The sequence below is a fragment of the Caenorhabditis remanei genome, chromosome I, assembly GCF_010183535.1.
Source record: "Caenorhabditis remanei strain PX506 chromosome I, whole genome shotgun sequence".
NCBI classification, from domain to species: domain Eukaryota; kingdom Metazoa; phylum Nematoda; class Chromadorea; order Rhabditida; family Rhabditidae; genus Caenorhabditis; species Caenorhabditis remanei.
In genome coordinates this window covers 3871546-3889566 of record NC_071328.1, presented here as the reverse complement: position 1 = coordinate 3889566, position 18021 = coordinate 3871546, and the positions used below count along the sequence as shown (strand labels likewise).

Here is an 18021-nt window from a genome sequence, read left to right as displayed (position 1 = left end):
GTAAGAACGGTGTTGAGATAATAACTTATCGAACACACAAAATCAGGGAAGGGCAAATTTGAAAGCCTTGTATCTCGGTTTACTTTAAACTTTACCAAAATCTTTAAACATATTAAGAATCCTCACGTCTTTAACTTTCTAAATCTATAATTTAATCACTGAAAAGCAACTTACTGTGTCCCAGGCAACACCCAATAGAAAATACTTGGAGTCACCAGGTACTCTTGCTCGGTTTCAATAGCTTCGAAGATTTTTTGCACGACATATTCTGTATCGAGAATTGGGAACAATGAGGGGAATCTGAATTTTTTGAAAACAGTTTTTAATAACTTCCATTTTTCACCAAAGTTACCGAGTTGAAGCATCAGTGGCGTCGAACATGGATGTGTGGGTGTAGTAAGGGCAGACCAGTGTGGTCTTGATTCCTTCTTTTCCACTCGACATAATTTCTGCAACTAGGGAGTCATGGAAGCCAACAACTGCATGTTTTGTCGATGTGTAGTCAGCCTGGAAGGATAGATAATGTCATGGTGAGAATGCTGTGAAATTTTGGTATCAATCGGTAAAGTACGGAGCGAGTTATGACCTTGGGAACATTAGTGCAAACTCGCTCCAAACTCATTTCAACAGAGCGCGTTTGCTACTCCAATATCCTTACCAATCCAGCAGATCCCATTTTTCCAGCTGCCGATGCAATTGTCACAATATGTCCATCGTCTTCGTTCAACATTGATGGAAGGAATTGTTGGACTGTCTGAAATGTTTAATTCTTATTAGCTCAGCACAGTTCTTAAAACTGCGCTCCACCAAAATGCCCTTGGAATATGTCTATTTTTCTCTGAGTCTCTCAGTTTCTCACACTATTTTCTTCGGTTTCGATAGAGCGCGGTTGAAAGAAGCGTGTCAAGCTAATAGTCAAACAATTTGACCTACATAAAAGTGAGCTTTCACATTGACACCAAACGAAGTGTTGATGTCTTGTTCTGTAGTGTCCAGAATCAGTTTTGCTGAAATTTAAATTTTTTTTGTGTTTTTTCGAAAAAGAATGAATCTACCTGTAGCAACACCTGCGTTATTGACTAGAATGTCAACTTTTCCAATATCTCTCAACACCATTTGTGCAACCTCGGAGATTCGTCTTGGGTCACAGAGATTGACTTCGTAGGAGTGAGCCTGGAAATGTTTGGAGTTGACGGAAAAAATGGTGAACTCAGATGAAAATGGCATGTTTAGGTACAGTACCGGCCAAAAATATATCAAATTTTGCCATTTTCAGTTGGAAATGATCAACTTTGAGAGTGTGGCATAGTAAAACTAACTGTCCCACAAAGTAACTTTTTATGAGATCGTACAGACCAAGAATATCAAAGTAATTTCTCCCTCAAATCGACCGATTTCAGTGCAAATAGTGCGATTTTTGAGCTGTCGCCTTAAAATGTTCATAACTCTCTAGGGAGTGCTTGTACAAAAAAGTTGTCAACTACAAAAATGAAGCTCTACTTTTGATCTGTATGATTCATTATAAAACTACTTGATGGTACAATCAGTATTCCCATTACACACTGTCAAAGTTGGAACTGAAAAACGGCCACATTTCATATCCTTTTGAACGGGACTGTAGATTCAGAATCCTCTCTACAGTACTCCCTTCCACTCACCTCTCCACCATTTCCTCTTATCTGATCTTTCAACTCATCGACTGATCTCAAATTCACATCCCAAAGAATCAGAATCGCTCCTCTATCCGCAAATTTCTGGGTCAACAGTTTCCCGAGACCACTTCCAGCTCCAGTAATCAACACTCGCTTCTTATGAAGATCTTTTTTAGGAAGTAGTGAGTAGGGAAGAAGGTATTTGGATAGAGAGATCAAATTGAATCGAATAACATTTAGAAACAAGAAGAATATCTCTTGAATGAGATCAAACATTTCCATAGAACTGAGACAGAGAATCAAGAGTAGAATGTGTTGAAAGATAGGGCGGACGGTGATGGTATCAACGACATAAAAGGTTAGAGATAAGATACGGAGAGAGAGAAAAAAGAAGTTTATGGAACACAAATAACTGATAAAAAGGGAAGAAAGAAGAAAGAAAAACGGTCATAAATCAAACATCAGTTTGAAACTTTTTGAGAACAAACACTGGGATTTATAGAAAAAAGAGGCGAGAAGTGGGGACTGTCTGAGTGGTGGGAAATCGGCTATTTTTGAACGTATAGTTAGTGTCGGAAAAAGATCAGAAGGAAAATGATGGAGTTGAGGGTACAAATTTGGGTAGAGACTTGGCTAGAGACTTTGATTCGGGGCTAGAAGACTACACGCTTCCTTGTTTCATTCAAAATTTCTAGACCGGTCCCGTTGTTTACCGTGTATAAGCGGGGAAAATATTACGGATCGATTAAACGGAGGTCCAAAATTGTCTAAGATCGATCAAGATCGGCTGAGATTGGCCAAATTTGAGATCCCATCACGGTTATCTGTGTTACTGTATAACTTGAAGTAGGTTATGGTTATGTAGATGAAAGCTAAATCTTCATTTTTGTAGTTGACAACTTTTTGATAGCTCCGCCCACTTTTGTGATACGCGTCTTTAAAGTTGGAAATTTGCAAAAACTGAATAAAAAGTAATTTTTAAGGCCAAAATGTGATTTTTACATCAAAATGATTGGAAAATACCATTTCTGACGTCAAAAACTATCCAAAGCCTGATTTTCCATGTCGTGAACCACGTTTTTAGCAAAAAACGAGTTTGGCCGAGTAGATCTTGGTCAAGGAAGGTGCACCATTATGAGAATGGATACCTGGGTTCGACCTCGCTTGGGGCCAATGTTTGTTATTTTTTTATTTTTACTGTTTTTAAACTATTTTATCTTGTAGATCAAATCTAGGGCTACATTTTTGTAATTGACATATTTTGAAAAGCTCCGCCCATTTTTGAGATTTGCGCCTTTAAGACATACAGAAGGAAGGGGGAGACGCAGAGAAGCAATCTTTAAAGGCGCGTATCTTAAAAGTGGGCGGAGCTATCACAAAGTTGTCAACTACAAAAATGAAGATCTTGACTTTTTCTACTATTTCTGCAAGTTTTAAACCTTCCAGCTCCTCCAAAACCAGCACAGAGAGAAGCTCTCACTCCTCCAACTAGCCTCTAATAAAACCTCTATAAAAATCAGAGTACAAAAATGAGTAGTGGGTTTTTAATCGGTTTTTATAGTAAATCCTCTGAATAATGTTAACAAATCAAAACATGTATTACAGGTCTTACTGATTCAAAATCTGATTCGGCCGGTTCTGATACGGAACAGAACCTAATTGCGGAAATTAAAACTAACACGAAACTAACTGCAAATTATGAGAGTACATTCCATGGAAGCATTAAAACAAGTTTTTCACAAAAACTTGTTTCAAAGGTTTTGGCCCGGCACGCTTTTTACCATACTTGCAATCCGGGCCGATCCGGGCCGACGGTTTTTATAGAATAACTTTCTTCAAAAAACTCATATCGGGTTGGTTAATAGCTCAAAAGATAGGTATTGAGCAGAGATGAGCGGAAGAGTTGGCGGAAGAAATCCTTAAATTGGCGGAGTAGCTTTTCTTTGGGACGGTAGCAAAAAGTGTTCAATAGATAAAATTTGCAGCATAAATTTGCCTATCGATTGGAAAAAACAGGACATTCAAATATTAAAAATTAAACGAGTTACAGTCATCAAGGCTTGTATTCCGCCTTCCGCCAAATGGCCTCATGGCGGAAGGCGGAATACAGGCTTAAATTGACTGTAACTTGTTTAATTTTTAATATTTGAATGTCCTGTTTTTTCCAATCGATAGGCAAATTTATGCTGCAAATTTTATCTATTGAACACTTTTTGCTACCGTCCCAAAGAAAAGCTACTCCGCCAATTTAAGGATTTCTTCCGCCAACTCTTCCGCTCATCTCTGGTATTGAGACCTGCCATCAGACAAAATCAAACCAAATTTCGCAGAACATCCACAGAGGCCCCGGGCCGGCTAAAACTGCCGTCGGCCCGGCCCGGCCCGGAATCGAAGAAAACTGTGTGCAAAATTGAAAGATTCAGAGAAAATGAGACATTTTTCAAGGGCATTTCGGTGGAGTGCGGTTGTTAGAACTGTGCTGAGCTAATATGATCCCACCAAAACTCAACCAATTCCAACTCAAAGTTCCAAACCACGTAACATTTTTGTGCTCTTCCGAAAAGCACTGAAAACTCATTGTTTACGACTTTTCGACTCATTCTGTTTGATTGTAGAAACTCTTTTGAATTGGAAGAAAGTGTTGCTGATAACACATTTTCTCTCCTGTTTCTTTCTTCTTTTTTCACTTTTTCTGACAATGAATGAAGCAAATCGAAGTACTCGAGTTGTGGAGTTGTTTCCAAAAGTGAGTTTTAACTTACAATAATTAAAAAATTTTAATTAAAAAATTTATTAATAGGGTCATGATCCAGCTGTTAACACAAACGATCCGAATGTCGCCCAATTCTCTGTAATACCTGGAATACAGGAAGAAATCATTGGGTTCATTAGGAAGAAACTGCTGAATTCAATTCAACTTCAACAATTTATTGTGGAGAGAGAAATTGAATTCAATGAGAAATATATTGGATTGTTGACGGAGAATAATACAAGTCGATACAATAATCACAACGATTTGGAAGAAGAATGTCAATTGAATTTGAGAACAGAGGAGAGAGAAACTCAATTGGAAACATTTAGAAATCGGTTGAATGGATTGAGAACTCAACTTCAAAATCTGGGAAGAAGAGAACAAAAAGCTTGTGATTATCTCAGTCAACCAGTTGCACAATTCTCGGTTTTCGGATGTCCCGATTCGGAAACAAATCGCTACAAAATCACGGAGAAATCTTGGATTTGTTCAGTGAACAAATCGATTTCTCTTCAAAAAATCCAGCTGATTTGTGAGAAATTGACTGAAGTTGAGGTGGAAATGGAAGCAACATTTTGGTCAAAAGAAGTGTATTGTCTTCTTGAAAAATTGAATAAAAAAGAAAAGTCGGTGGCAATTGGAGTTATTATTGATATGGTTAGTTGATAGAGACATACAGTACAGTACAGTACCAGATGTACAATTTGGCCGCTTTCAGTTGAAAATGACCAACTTTGAGAGAGTGTTACGGTATCACGGATTGCCCCAAAAAGAAAATAATAAAACAAAGATAGAGCTTTATTTTTGTAGTTGCCAATTTTTTTTTACGGACACTCCCTAGAGAGTTACATATTGACAAAGTAGTCTTCCGTCCCATTTCAGGTGATTTTTAAACTGCCTCCTCAAAATGACAATAACTCTCTAGGGAATGTCCGTACAAAAAAGTTGTCAACTTCTAAAATATAGCTCGACCTTCACCCTGTATGGTTTATTCATAATTTAGTTTGTGGGACAGTCACTAATACCGTAACACCCTCTCAGAGTGGGTCATTATCTTACTGCACGGTAATGTACATACAATAGAACATGAACAATTGTAGATTTTTCAGGCTGATTGGGCTTCTTCCCTTCGTACTTATTTGGTGACTTTGTTGTGTTATTTACTTGAGAAGGAAGATGTCGCGGACACAGTTACTAAGTGTTTCGAAGAGTTTATTGAGAAAGATAACGAAATTGAGACAGTTATGGCAATTACTAGAGTGATGGTTTCCATATTTTTACATTTGAATGCGGTTAGTTATTAGCACGACACGGTTCTTACAACCGCGCTCTACTGAAACCGAAGAAAATTGTGTGCGATGTTGAGATATTCGGAGAAAAAGATACATTTTTCAAGCGTGTTTCGGTGGGGCGAAGTTGAGCTAATATCACTAGTATTATTCAAATCATTATATTTTTTTAGAGTGGGAATGACAAACAAGAGACGTTTGGGCTTGTTATATTAAAAGGGATAATTGAATTGTGTGACAGTTCTGAGCTGAATCCAAGTCATCTGATGGTGTTGATTAAGACGATAGAATCGATTGGGTCGAAATTGGAAAGTGTTTCCAATGTGAAGTTCCAAGAAGTTTCAACTCGGATTGAATCGAAAATCCATATTCTGAAGAGGTTAGTTATATGGGTAGACTCCAAGTTGGCATGTACCATAATGTATTAATAAAAATAATCTAATAAAAACAAATCTTAGTGCAATTTTTTTGGAGAGAAATCGAGTTGTTAACTGAACAAATCCATGATTTATTCTTGATTTTGTAGCGATTAGTTTTTGAACTTTCTTTTTTTCTTGAAAAACTTGAAAACTGAAAATTGTGCAACTGGTTGACTGAGATAATCACAACCTTTTTGTTCTCTTCTTCCCAGATTTTGATGTTGAGTCCTCAATCCATTCAATCGATTTCTAGATGTTTCCAATTGAGTTTCTCTCTCCTCTGATCTCAAATTCAATTGACATTCTTCTTCCAAATCGTTATGATTATTGTATCGACTTGAATTTCCGTCAAGTATTTATATTTTTCAGATCCCAACAATCACGTGCAAGACGCGTACTGAAAATGGAATCCCCTCCAGCATCGTCTCCCCCCATCCCAGAAGTTCCTATTCCTTCGTCATCATCTCTTCCCATTCCTGAACTTTCGAGCACTCTGTCGTCGGCTCGTGTCAGTATTCGAAATCTCACTATTATTGAACATATGGATGGATATGATGAGAATAGTGTGAATGAAGTATTGGCAAAACAGGAAAGAGAACGGTTGGAGAAAGAGATTAGACTGAGAGTTGAGGCAGAATATCGAGAGAAAGAAGCGAAAAGAATTGCAGAAGAAGAAGCAAGGAGGAATCTGGAGAGGATGCAGTTAGAGAGTAGACAACGACAGGAGAAGGAAGCAGAAGAAGCCAGAAAACAACTAAAAAAGGAATACCGAAGAAACAATCCGTGTACTTTTTTGAAAAATGTTCAACTCTACATGCATACTCGACCAAATGAAGCATTTAATGAGCATGTGTTCGACGGAAGAATCATGGGATTCTATTTCTCCGGGGCTTGGTGTCCAGGATGCCTATGGTTCACTCCGGTTCTTCGGAATTTCTATTCTCAAGTGGAGGAAGATTTCGAGATTTTATTCATTTCGGCGGATGAAACTGAACAGCAAATGAAGTTGTATCAGCAACAGTATCATGGAAATTGGTTCCATTTACCTTATAAATCGCAACTTGCTAATCATTTCGATTCTGCTTTCACGGTCAAAAAGATTCCTACTCTAGTTATAATGAAACCGAACGGAGTCATCTTGAATCCAGATGCTGGTCAAGAAATTCAAAATTGTCAGAATCCGAAGGAGTTGGTGAATCGCTGGAAGAACAGTTAGTTTTTAACTTATCACTTTAATGAGATTATGGTTTATTTGGTTGTACAGAAATATATATATCAAGTACTGTTTTATTCATGTTCACCTTAATTTTTGTAAAATTTCCATCTTCTCTCTCCAGCTCTGTAAACTCACAAGAAGCGAGCCGCTTCAAGAGAACTGTCAGAATCCGATCGATTCCCACTTTATTTGTTTGCAAAACGAATGTTCGCGCAATTGGTAGATCTGTGGAAGAGAATTTATATTTAAAAACTAACTTTTGCACTCTGAGACACTTAGTTTATCTATTCACAAAATCCAGAATTCATATCACATCATTAATAAGTAGTCTTAATCTATGTTATACTCGATAAAACGTTCAATTAAATACATGCTTCACGCATTGACATCGCTTCCCGTCGTCGCGGTCGGTACATCATCGAAGACTTCACCGTTATCCGATTCCGCTGTGGCATATGGATCGAATGTTTCTTCCTCGCAGACCTGTTTGTATTCATTATCGATAGATTCTGGAGACGTGCCGAGGAGTTCATGCATTATTGAAGTATCAAGGGTATTCTGAAAAACAATACTTTGAAAGAGCCGTTTTGATGTCGATTTACGCGGTGTTGCGGGGATTGCAAAACTTTTCAGTACACGCGCTCGAAACGACACCAAAACGGAAACAATTCAAAGGAAACGTCAGATTTCGGATTTATCTTCGATCTTTATTATGCTTTGAGTGATGTACAGCTGAGAGTGTAGATAAGTTGTGTTGCGCAAAGTTTCGTCCAAGCATGCTATTTAAGCACAAGAGCAGTTTTGGTGTCGATTTACACGGTATTGCATGTAAGCGAGCGACCACAACTTCTTGATACAACCGCTCGAAACGACACCAAAACGACAGAAACTTATAGGAAATGTCATATTTCAGATTTATTTTCAATCTTTATTTTGTTTTGAGTGAGATACAGCTAAAAGTTCGAGTAACTTGTGTTGCGCGAAGTTTCAAATAAGCACAAGAGCCGTTTTGGTGTCGATTTACGCGGTATTGCTTGGAAGCGAGCCACCACAACTTTGTACAGAAGCTCGAAACGGAACCAAAACGACAGAAACTTATAGGAAACGTCAGATTTCAGATTCATTTTCAATTCTTATTTTGTTTTAAGTGCGGTACAGGTGAGAGTTCGAAAAACTTATGTTGCGCAAAGTTTCAAATAAGCTTAAGAGCCGTTTTGATGTCGATTTACGCGGTGTTGCTGTAAGCGAATCACCACAACTTTAATACAAAACAAAACGAAAAAGGGAATGCCAGATTGCAGGTTTATTTTCAATCCTTATTTTGTTTTGGGTGAGGTACAGGTGAGAGTTCGAAAAACTTATGTTGCGCAAAGTTTCGTACAAGCATGATAAGCACAAAAGCCGTTTTGGTGTCGATTTACGCAGTGTTGCGGGGCTCACATAACTTGTCAGTACACACGCTCGAAACAACACCAAAACGACAGAAACTTATAGGAAATGTCATATTTCAGATTTATTTTCAATCTTTATTTTGTTTTGAGTGAGGTACAGCTGAAAGTTCGAGTAACTTGTGTTGCGCGAAGTTTTAATAAGCACAAGAGCCGTTTTGGTGTCGATTTACGCGGTATTGCTTGGAAGCGAGCCACCACAACTTTGTACAGAAGCTCGAAACGGAACCGAAACGAAAAGAGGGAATGTCAGATTTCAGATTCATTTTCAATTCTTATTTTGTTTCAAGTGCGGTACAGGTGAGAGTTCGAAAAACTTATGTTGCGCAAAGTTTCAAATAAGCCTAAGAGCCGTTTTGATGTCGATTTACGCGGTGTTGCTGTAAGCGAATCACCACAACTTTAATACAAAACAAAACGAAAAAGGGAATGCCAGATTGCAGGTTTATTTTCAATCCTTATTTTGTTTTGGGTGAGGTACAGGTGAGAGTTCGAAAAACTTATGTTGCGCAAAGTTTCGTACAAGCATGATAAGCACAAAAGCCGTTTTGGTGTCGATTTACGCAGTGTTGCGGGGCTCACAAAACTTGTCAGTACACACGCTCGAAACAACACCAAAACGAAAGAAACTAGTAGAAAATGTCAGGTTTCAGATTTATTTTCAATCTTTTTTTTTTTTGAGTGATGTACAGCTGAAAGTTCGAGTAACTTGTGTTGCGCGAAGTTTTAATAAGCACAAGAGCCGTTTTGGTGTCGATTTACGCGGTATTGCTTGTAAACGAGCCACCACAACTTTGTACAGAAACTCGAAACGGAACCAAAACGAAAAGAGTGAATGTCAGATTGCAAATTCATTTTCAATCTTTACTTTGTTTTGAGTGAGGTACAGTTGAGAGTTCGAGTAGCTGCTGTTGCGCGAAGTTTCATACACGCGCTTGGCACAAGATCTTCTTGCAAGAGCCGTTTTTGTGTCGATTTACGCAATTTCGCACCGCATCATACAATCGTCTCTACACTACACAAACCTCAATTTCTTCCTCTTCTTCTTCATCGAATCTCTCCAGCATCTCACCGGTGGCCTTCACGAACTCTTCTGGCACCCACATCTTCTGCATACATTCGTCCGTTTCGCAGTTTTCCATCGTCTCCACTGTGACCTGAACAGAAAAATGGTTAACATGAGTGACTCTTTCTACCGAGTGTCACCTGGTAGACATTGTCCGTCGGTTCCCCTTTAAGCACCCACGAAAGGTTCTCGGCGGTGATCCATTTTGCTTCTGTTTTAAACTTGCTCATGCTGAAAAACATATAATTCAAAAGAAATAAAAATCATGGTTTACCTCATTCGCTTGTTAATTTTCACAATCCAAAGTGGTCGTGAACCCGTCTTTTTTCTGCTTCCATTGCTCACCATTTTTCCAGTTGAAAACGAATTGGAAAAGAGAAAAAGAAAAGAAAATGAGAAATCATATTTTCAAATAGATTAGCGGTCAATGCGGAAGGTCGAAATATATTATTAACGAGCGCCATTCTGAAATTTGGGAATATTGAAATCGATGCACACCTATTTAGTAGTAATTCAGATATTGAATGAATAGGTTCAGAATATTCAAACAAGCAAGTTATCTGAAAAAAAAATTAGCGAACGATACTTGACAATGTTCATGAAAATAAAATCGTGGTACACAACAGAAGACCAGTACGAAAGAATCAATAAAACAGGGGTACAGAAGTAGAATCGAGAAATAAGGTAAACTACAATAAAATTCAGGTTAATCGATATGTTAGACATGGAAAAGTTTATCGCCATGATGTGAAAGATGCAGTCTTGTTGGCGTTGGTTGAAGCGCCTCCGCCGAAAATCGAAGATGCTGGAGCGGGTGATGTCTTGGCTCCTCCGCCAAAGATCGAAGAGTTGGGTTGTGGAGTAGCAGCAGCTGCACCTCCTCCAAACAGTGATGACGTCTTCTGGCCAGTTGCAAACTGAGCGAATCCACCGGAAGCTACCGGAGCACTTGGTGATGACGAAACTCCACCTCCGAAGATTGAAGCATTCTTGCTCAAACCAGTAGCAGCTGGTGCAGCTGCGCCTCCTCCGAATGCTTTCCCTCCGAAGACTGGTGACGATCCGAACTTTGGACCTCCTCCAAACACAGAACTTGTAGAAGTAGCGGCCGGTTGTTGAGACGTTCCAGCGTTGGAGAAAGAGAAGGAAGGCTAAAAAATGAAAGTTTAGAGTTCACTCTATTAGATTGTGTGCTTACCTTCTGTTGTTGCTGTGATTGTTGTTGTGAAGCGGCGCCTCCACCGAAAAGCCACGAGCTGCTTGATGTTGTCCCTGCTGATGGTTTGGGTGCAAACAGGTTACCGCCACTATTTGAAGTGTTCGCAGCGGTAGAATTACCAAGTCCACTCATGAATCCTCCTGGTCCACCGGCATTTATCATCGAATCATCTTCCATTCCATCATCAACATTTGGTACAGTAGGAGCGGTAACCGAAGCTCCGAAAACAGACGATGGCTTTGCTGGGGCACCACCTCCAAATGCTCCGAAGCTAGCTGGTTTCGGTGGTGCAGATGCTCCCGTGTTGAAAGAAAATGATACTGCTGGAGCGGCGGCTGGCGCTGGATTCTGAGCTGGTTGCGTTGCTCCGAAACTTCCAAAAGGAGAGGTTTTAGCTCCGCCCCCGAAAACGCTCGAAGTGTTGGCTGCCGCAACTGGCGTTGGCTGAGCTGCTCCTCCAAAAATGCTCGAAGAATTTGAAGAGTTCGGTGTTGTCGATTTGAGACCACCTCCGAAAATTGATGGTGTAGATGTTGCAGACTTCGGAGTGGTGTTGAATGCTGAAAAAAACTGACTTATTGGAGAAAAAGGCATGGTCACACTTACAGAAGCTTGGAGTTTTCGGTGTGGTATCAACATTAGTTTCCACTGGGGCAGCTGGAGCTGGAGTTTCTGTAGGGGCCACGACTTTGGGTACTTCTTCTGCCTTCGGTGGCTCTGATTTTGGTTCTTCCACTATTGGAGCAGCTTGCTCACTCTCTGATTTCTCTTCATTCACAGGTGCTTTCGTCTCTTCTGATTTCTCCGGAACTTCTTCAATCACAGGCGTCTTCGCTTGTTCCACCTTTGGCTTTGTATCTTCTGGTGTTCCGAATAGTGAAGGTTTGGCTGCTGGAGCTTGAGGCGTCTTTGAGCCAAATAGACTTCCTGAGAAGATTGAAGAAGAAGTGGCAAGAGGTTGTTTCTGCTCCTTCGGTTCTTCCTTTACTGCAGTGATCTTTGGTGTAATGATAGATGAAGTAGTCGTTGTCGTAGCTGGCTTCGAAACCGGTTTAGATACAACTGGTGCCGCTGCGATAGGCTTCGCTGGTGATTCCACAGTAACTACGACAGTTTTCACAATGGGTGGCTCATCAGCTTGAGTTGCTGCATCTGATTTCGTAGATGGAGTTAAGGTTGCTGGAGAGAAGATCGAGGATGATTGCATAACTCTTCTGGGCGTCATGCTCAATTTCAGAATAGCATTGGCGAGATTAGATGTGTCAATTTCATTGTCTCTCTTCTGTCTCGGCTCAGCTGGCTTCTTGTATGACTCAATAATCACATCCCTTGTCTTCACAACTCCTCGTTTCTGGATACGAGCCACCAATGTTTGTCTCGCTTTCACAATTTGAGCATCCGTCACATTTGAACGTTTCGGAGCGTCTCCTTCCAGAATACTGATTTCAGCTGGCTGTGAGATGGTTACATTCTTCTTAGTCTTCTTATCGTCATTCTTCTGTACATCTCGTTTGAGTCGCACGAATTCTAGTTCAGTCATCTGGATACGTTCACGAGTGTCAACGATAATCTTAGACACGTTTCGCATAACTTTCAGTGCGATTTCTGTTTCAGCACTTGTTCGAAAATGTGTTAGATTTGAATTATTACGAAGAGGAGAGAGGACGGATGCCTTGCGAAGAGATTCCTGGAAGAATAATGGTTCAATAGGGAAAAACCTTCAAAAAAACAAACCTTTTCAATCAAGTTCTGTCTCAATTTCTTCATATTTTCATTGCACTCTTCAAATTTTCCATATAACAAATCAGCGGCGGTCTCCATCTTGTTGAATCTCATCAACTTCTCCGTCTCTGACATTTCCTGCAGCTTCTCCAGAATCCGTTCTCCACTCTCATTCCTACTAACCAATTCCATCTTCTCCTCAGTCTCGAAATCCATCTCTTTCACTGTATGTTGTGTTCTTTCAGACATTCGTTCTAGAGCTGTTACGATAGTCCGAAGCTCTTCTATAACGTTCTTCGAGCCAGCAAAGTTCTCCTGAATCACTTGTGCACATTCAAAAACCGTGGCCTTCAATTTTCCAACAGCAAACGACATTTTCATCATAAAATCTTTTGTTGAAGCCATAGAACTGTTCATCTTACAGTATCGCTCAACGAGAATCTTCTTTTTAGCAGCTAATGCTTCTGCTTTCTTCTTCTCAATAGCAGCCGCCTCTTCTTGGGCGGATTTTGGCGTAGCAACCGGCACTGGCTCTGAGGCTGCAGTGGATGGAGTTGGAGCAGCAGCTGGAGTGCCGAGCATGAATGAAGGCGTAGCAGCGGGTGTTGTTGATCCAAAAAGTGGGGTGACAGGTTTTGGTGATGTACTGAAAAGGTTAGTGGGAGTAGCTGACGTTTTCGGTGTCTGATCGAAAATCGTAGAAGGTTTGGCTACAGGTTGAGAAGAGGCAGGAGCCGGGGAGGCATCTTTCTGTTGCTCCATTTGCAATTTCGTTAATCCAACGATAGCCAAGTTTTGACTTGCTCTGAAAGTATTGAAAGTATAATTTCCTTTCCTTGTTATCAAAAGTTCGAAAACTCTTACATTTGGCAAGGTTTATGGGGCGCAAAAGTGCTTATAACATGATGGGCAGTCAAAACACCATCATTCGTAAGGCACAAGACGAGAGGAGACGGGCGGTGCTTCTGAGATCCATCTGGTTCTGGAAATAGTTATATTAAATTGAAGAAACAATAAAAAAAAGTCCCTTACTCAAGGAAACTTCATCCGTCATTGATCTATCGATAGAGACACCAATCGGAATCGTATCTTTACCATTTGAAGTCGTTGGAAGATAGATTCCTTCTCCTTCTACTGGTACCCATGTCTGCCATTCGTCTCTCTTTCCCACAACTGAGATTTCACTTGTCTTCGAGTTTCCAACAATCACTACATTCCAGTCGACAAGCAACTGAGTAGCTGGGAGCAGTTGTGGAACAAATGACCATTTCGAAGATGTATACGAAAGTTCGTGGTATTGAATCCACTCCGTCGGTTTATCCTTTTTACATCTCATCAGATATGCATCATGATCTGTTCCTCGTTCGAATGAAACCATCCATTCTGTGGTGGCGAGCCAACACAATCCGGTGACTTTTCCATAAGCGGGGGAGTGATCTGGTCCGAATTGACTGCGGACAACATCGAGCTCTGGCTTCAACTGAACTATTTTTCCCAACGAATCTCCTATTGTCAATTGTTTTCCCTTCGGACTCCAACTAATCGCTGTGGTGATGGCTCCAAGCTTTCCGATTCCAATGAGCTTCTGACTAGTTGGGTTTTGTGGATTGATTTTAGCCACCATGATACTCCTATCCGTCGATGCTGCAGCGAACGTATCCGGGAAAGCGGGATTCCATTCTAGACACGTTCCTTGATTCGTTTGTTCAGTGCCAACTCGTGTACTGCAAAGAGGTTTGAAAGGGTCGGAAGATGTGGAAGAACATAAAGTTTTGATGTCGAAAACGTCGACGGAGACGTCGTTATTCCGGGTATGAAGGATAGCAAGAAGGGTTCCATCCGAGTTGACTCCCATATCGTTGATCGACTCGACTCCGAATAAACGTATTGTCTTCACAGACAAATCTGTCACCTCCGAATTCATGTTTTCCCGAGTGACTTTGTAGCCGAGGAGACTTTTTGTGGAGAAACATGTCACCTGAAAATATATTAAATAAAATACTGAATAAAAGCAATAATTCTGACTTGATTTTTATCGTATAAGGCAAAAGTGACTCCGAGCTGTGAGGATGTGACGAGACGGTTGCGAACAATCACGCCTTCTGAAGATCCTTCCGTCTTCTGGGAGAAAAGCCGAAATTTTCGGCATGTGTGGAAGTGGAAATCGTTGACCTGCGACACGTCTTGAGCCACTTCATCGGTCGACATCTCTGAAAATGAATAAATATATTGAAATGAAAGTAAAGAAAAAGACAAATTTAAAGGAAAATGAGAAAGAACAAAGAGCAAAAACACGAAGAACGAAAATAAAAAACAAGAGAATGATGAGAGAAGTCTGCTGGCGAGTAGGAGGAAGACAAGTGAGAAGTTATCTTTTTGTCAACAAATTGATTATGTTTTCTTTCTAATTATTTCTCTTGATTAAATAAAAAATAGAGCATTAAAATATTGTTTTTAATTCGAATTTACAACAGAAATCGAAAAAAAAAGAATTCGAAAATGCGCCAAGGGCACGAGAGACACGCCTTGTAACGAGAAACGCGCAAACGAGTCAGCCGCAACATTTCGCAAGGGTTCAGTCAGATTCGTCGCTTCGTCTCGAATCTCTGTCGATTTCTACTATTGAAATTGGCTCAAAATGGCTCCAAAAGGACCAACACCTGATAAAGCGAGATTAGGACTGCCTGATCGATGGCTTCACTGTCCAAAAACTGGAACGGTTCGTGGAAAATTGTGAACTAGTTGTTTGCTCACACTTTTCTCTTTCAGCTTGTGAACGATCTGTTTTTCCCGTTCAAAACACCGCTCTGTAAAATGTATGATCAGCAAATTGCGGAAAGAAAACTGCAATTTCACCCATCAGACGTGTTTACAAGTCCGTTTCTGAATGGCCGCAAACTCGGTCTGTGGATCGACCTCACTAACACCGATCGATATTACTTCCCGGATGAAGTGAGGGAATAAAAGGAAGAATTGAAAAACAGGGAGATTTTATTTCAGGTTACCGAAAAAGGATGCATCTATCGAAAGATTGCAATGGCTGGACGTGGAATGTCACCAACAAAAGAGGAAACTGACAAATTCATTGAAATCGTGCAAGAGTTTCATGAAAAGAACCCGGATCTCGTTGTAGGAATTCATTGTACTCATGGTTTCAACAGAACTGGATTTCTAATTGCGGCGTTTTTGTTTCAAGTTAATGTAATTAATTTTACGAAGTATGCAAAAATAATTAAATATGTTGCTTGTAGGAATACGGACTCGATGCAGCCATCACAGAAGTTGCCGGAAATCGTCAAGGAGGAATTTACAAGCAAGACTACATAGACGATCTATATGAACGCTATGATCCCGGAGAGGATGATAGAATTGTGGCTCCAGAAAAACCAGATTGGGAACGAGATACAGCAAATCTCATTGACAATGCAGTGCCTTCCAGTAGTCAACCAGCTGCTCATTCGAATGGTTTGTAGCTCTTTCTTACAGTTTCTTCGCAATTTAGAATAGATGTTACAGGAAATGGGCATCAGAATGGTCACAGTCAAAACGGTCGAACATCCAACTCTAAACAGTTCATGGATGGACTCATTGAAGGTGTCAGACATTGCGAAGATCCGGGAAAAAAGAGCATTCTACAGGCGAAGGTTCAAGAACTTTGCAAGTGGAATAAACAAGGATTTCCTGGTCTCCAACCGGTTTCTTTGAGTCGCAAGAATATAAAATTACTGGAAGAAGAAGATTACATGGTGTCTTGGAAAGCCGACGGAATGAGATATATTGTGTACATGAACGACGGTGAAGTGTACGCTTTCGATCGTGATAATGAGGTTTTCGAGATAGAGAATTTGGATTTTGTGACGAAAGACGGATCTCCGCTCCTAGGAACTCTTGTGGATACCGAAGTTATCATCGATAAAGTAGCATTTTAACTTTTTAAAGCAAAAATGTTTTAATAAAATTTTGTTTAGGTGATGGAGCACGGCTACGAAGTCAACAAGCCCCGAATGCTAATCTACGATATTATGCGGTTTGCAGTAAGAAATTTAATGAAGCATTTCTCTATCAAAAAAACATTTTTCAGGGATTTAATGTGATGAAGGAACCATTTCACAAGCGATTCGAAATTATTCAAACAGAAATTATCAACAAACGAAAAGCTGCATTCGTCTCGGGTCGCATTCGACCAGAACGGCAAATCATGTCAGTGCGAAGAAAGGATTTCTATGATTTGTGTGCCACTGCGAAGCTGTTTGAACCGAAGTTTGTACAGCATGTTGGACATGAAATCGACGGTCTCATTTTCCAGCCAAAACATCGGGTATTCGCTCACTGTTTGATACATATTTCAACTTATTCACGAACGGTGGAAAATGTATTTTTCATGTTTTTCTCCCATTTTTTCTCTTTTTACAGTTTTCACCGTTTTTCTACAGTTTTCCATTATCATTTCTGCAGTGAACATGGAAAGGATGCCGCCCGCATCGAGATATCCAAATTCAATAATTCAATGCGCCTTTAAACTTTTGGATGTTGACTGCCGAAATGATGACTGCAGAAAAACGGTGAAAAACGTGTAGAAAACGAGAAAAAAGGGAAGAAAACACCTAAAAATTACATTTTTCACCGTTCGTGAATAAAATACATTTTTACATGACCTGAATAACCCATTAAAAATCAAAACCTCTTTTTTCCAGCCATATGAAACAGGAAGATGTGACAAAGTGCTGAAATGGAAGCCCCCATCGCACAACTCTGTGGATTTCCTCCTGAAAATTGAGAGGCATGTTCGCGAAGGAATGCTACCGGAATGGACAGGAAATCTGTTCGTTCAAAATTGCCAACAACCGTTCGGAACGATGCCAGTGACAGGCAGTTTGAGGGCATACAACAATAAGATTATCGAATGTACTATGACTGTTGATGATCATGGACGGCCAAAATCGTGGAAATTCATGAGAGAACGAACGGATAAGTCACTTCCCAATGGTTTAAATACTGCGAAAAACGTGGTGGATACTATGGTGAATCCGGTGACAGAACAGTACTTGACAGAGTAAGAATAATTTGAAAATAATGAATTTAGAGCCCCTTTCTTGCAGTTATATCAAGCATGCACTTCGAGTTTTGGAGGTAAAAAAGCAACAGAGGCACAAAGCGCAACATCAAGAAGGTCCACCTCAAAAACGGCAAAAAACTTAACTCTTTTATCAGTTCCCTAATTATCTCTTGTATAATCAT

General features: G+C 40.1%; 6 protein-coding genes across 6 annotated transcripts; 3 read left to right on the top strand and 3 right to left on the bottom strand.

Moving 5' to 3' along the window:
- Nucleotides 1–170: 170 nt before the first annotated feature.
- GCK72_000568 (uncharacterized protein) lies at nucleotides 171–1934 on the bottom strand (the record flags this gene model as incomplete). Its single annotated transcript, XM_003109094.2, has 6 exons — nucleotides 171–300; nucleotides 353–507; nucleotides 659–754; nucleotides 934–1007; nucleotides 1056–1173; nucleotides 1659–1934. 6 exons carry the CDS (start codon nucleotides 1932–1934, stop codon nucleotides 171–173), a joined length of 849 nt encoding a protein of 282 aa, XP_003109142.2.
- A 2416-nt stretch (nucleotides 1935–4350) lies between these two features.
- GCK72_000567 (uncharacterized protein) lies at nucleotides 4351–7328 on the top strand (the record flags this gene model as incomplete). The annotated part of the gene is made up of 5 exons (XM_003109409.2): nucleotides 4351–4398; nucleotides 4453–5061; nucleotides 5514–5696; nucleotides 5867–6072; nucleotides 6482–7328. The coding sequence occupies 5 exons, from the start codon at nucleotides 4351–4353 to the stop codon at nucleotides 7326–7328; spliced, it is 1893 nt and encodes a 630-aa protein (XP_003109457.2).
- A 375-nt stretch (nucleotides 7329–7703) lies between these two features.
- On the bottom strand, nucleotides 7704–10190 carry GCK72_000566 (uncharacterized protein; the record flags this gene model as incomplete). The annotated part of the gene is made up of 4 exons (XM_053722561.1): nucleotides 7704–7886; nucleotides 9802–9933; nucleotides 9983–10073; nucleotides 10117–10190. 4 exons carry the CDS (start codon nucleotides 10188–10190, stop codon nucleotides 7704–7706), a joined length of 480 nt encoding a protein of 159 aa, XP_053591206.1.
- Nucleotides 10191–10434: 244 nt separating this feature from the next.
- GCK72_000565 (uncharacterized protein) lies at nucleotides 10435–10763 on the top strand (the record flags this gene model as incomplete). Its single annotated transcript, XM_053722560.1, has 2 exons — nucleotides 10435–10500; nucleotides 10548–10763. The coding sequence occupies 2 exons, from the start codon at nucleotides 10435–10437 to the stop codon at nucleotides 10761–10763; spliced, it is 282 nt and encodes a 93-aa protein (XP_053591205.1).
- GCK72_000564 (uncharacterized protein) lies at nucleotides 10577–14991 on the bottom strand (the record flags this gene model as incomplete). The annotated part of the gene is made up of 7 exons (XM_053722559.1): nucleotides 10577–10993; nucleotides 11041–11621; nucleotides 11668–12748; nucleotides 12796–13588; nucleotides 13648–13765; nucleotides 13816–14761; nucleotides 14809–14991. 7 exons carry the CDS (start codon nucleotides 14989–14991, stop codon nucleotides 10577–10579), a joined length of 4119 nt encoding a protein of 1372 aa, XP_053591204.1.
- Nucleotides 14992–15421: 430 nt separating this feature from the next.
- On the top strand, nucleotides 15422–17982 carry GCK72_000563 (uncharacterized protein; the record flags this gene model as incomplete). The annotated part of the gene is made up of 9 exons (XM_053722558.1): nucleotides 15422–15502; nucleotides 15553–15735; nucleotides 15784–15984; nucleotides 16035–16248; nucleotides 16300–16700; nucleotides 16752–16817; nucleotides 16865–17101; nucleotides 17478–17836; nucleotides 17883–17982. 9 exons carry the CDS (start codon nucleotides 15422–15424, stop codon nucleotides 17980–17982), a joined length of 1842 nt encoding a protein of 613 aa, XP_053591203.1.
- Between the last annotated feature and the right edge of the window lie 39 nt (nucleotides 17983–18021).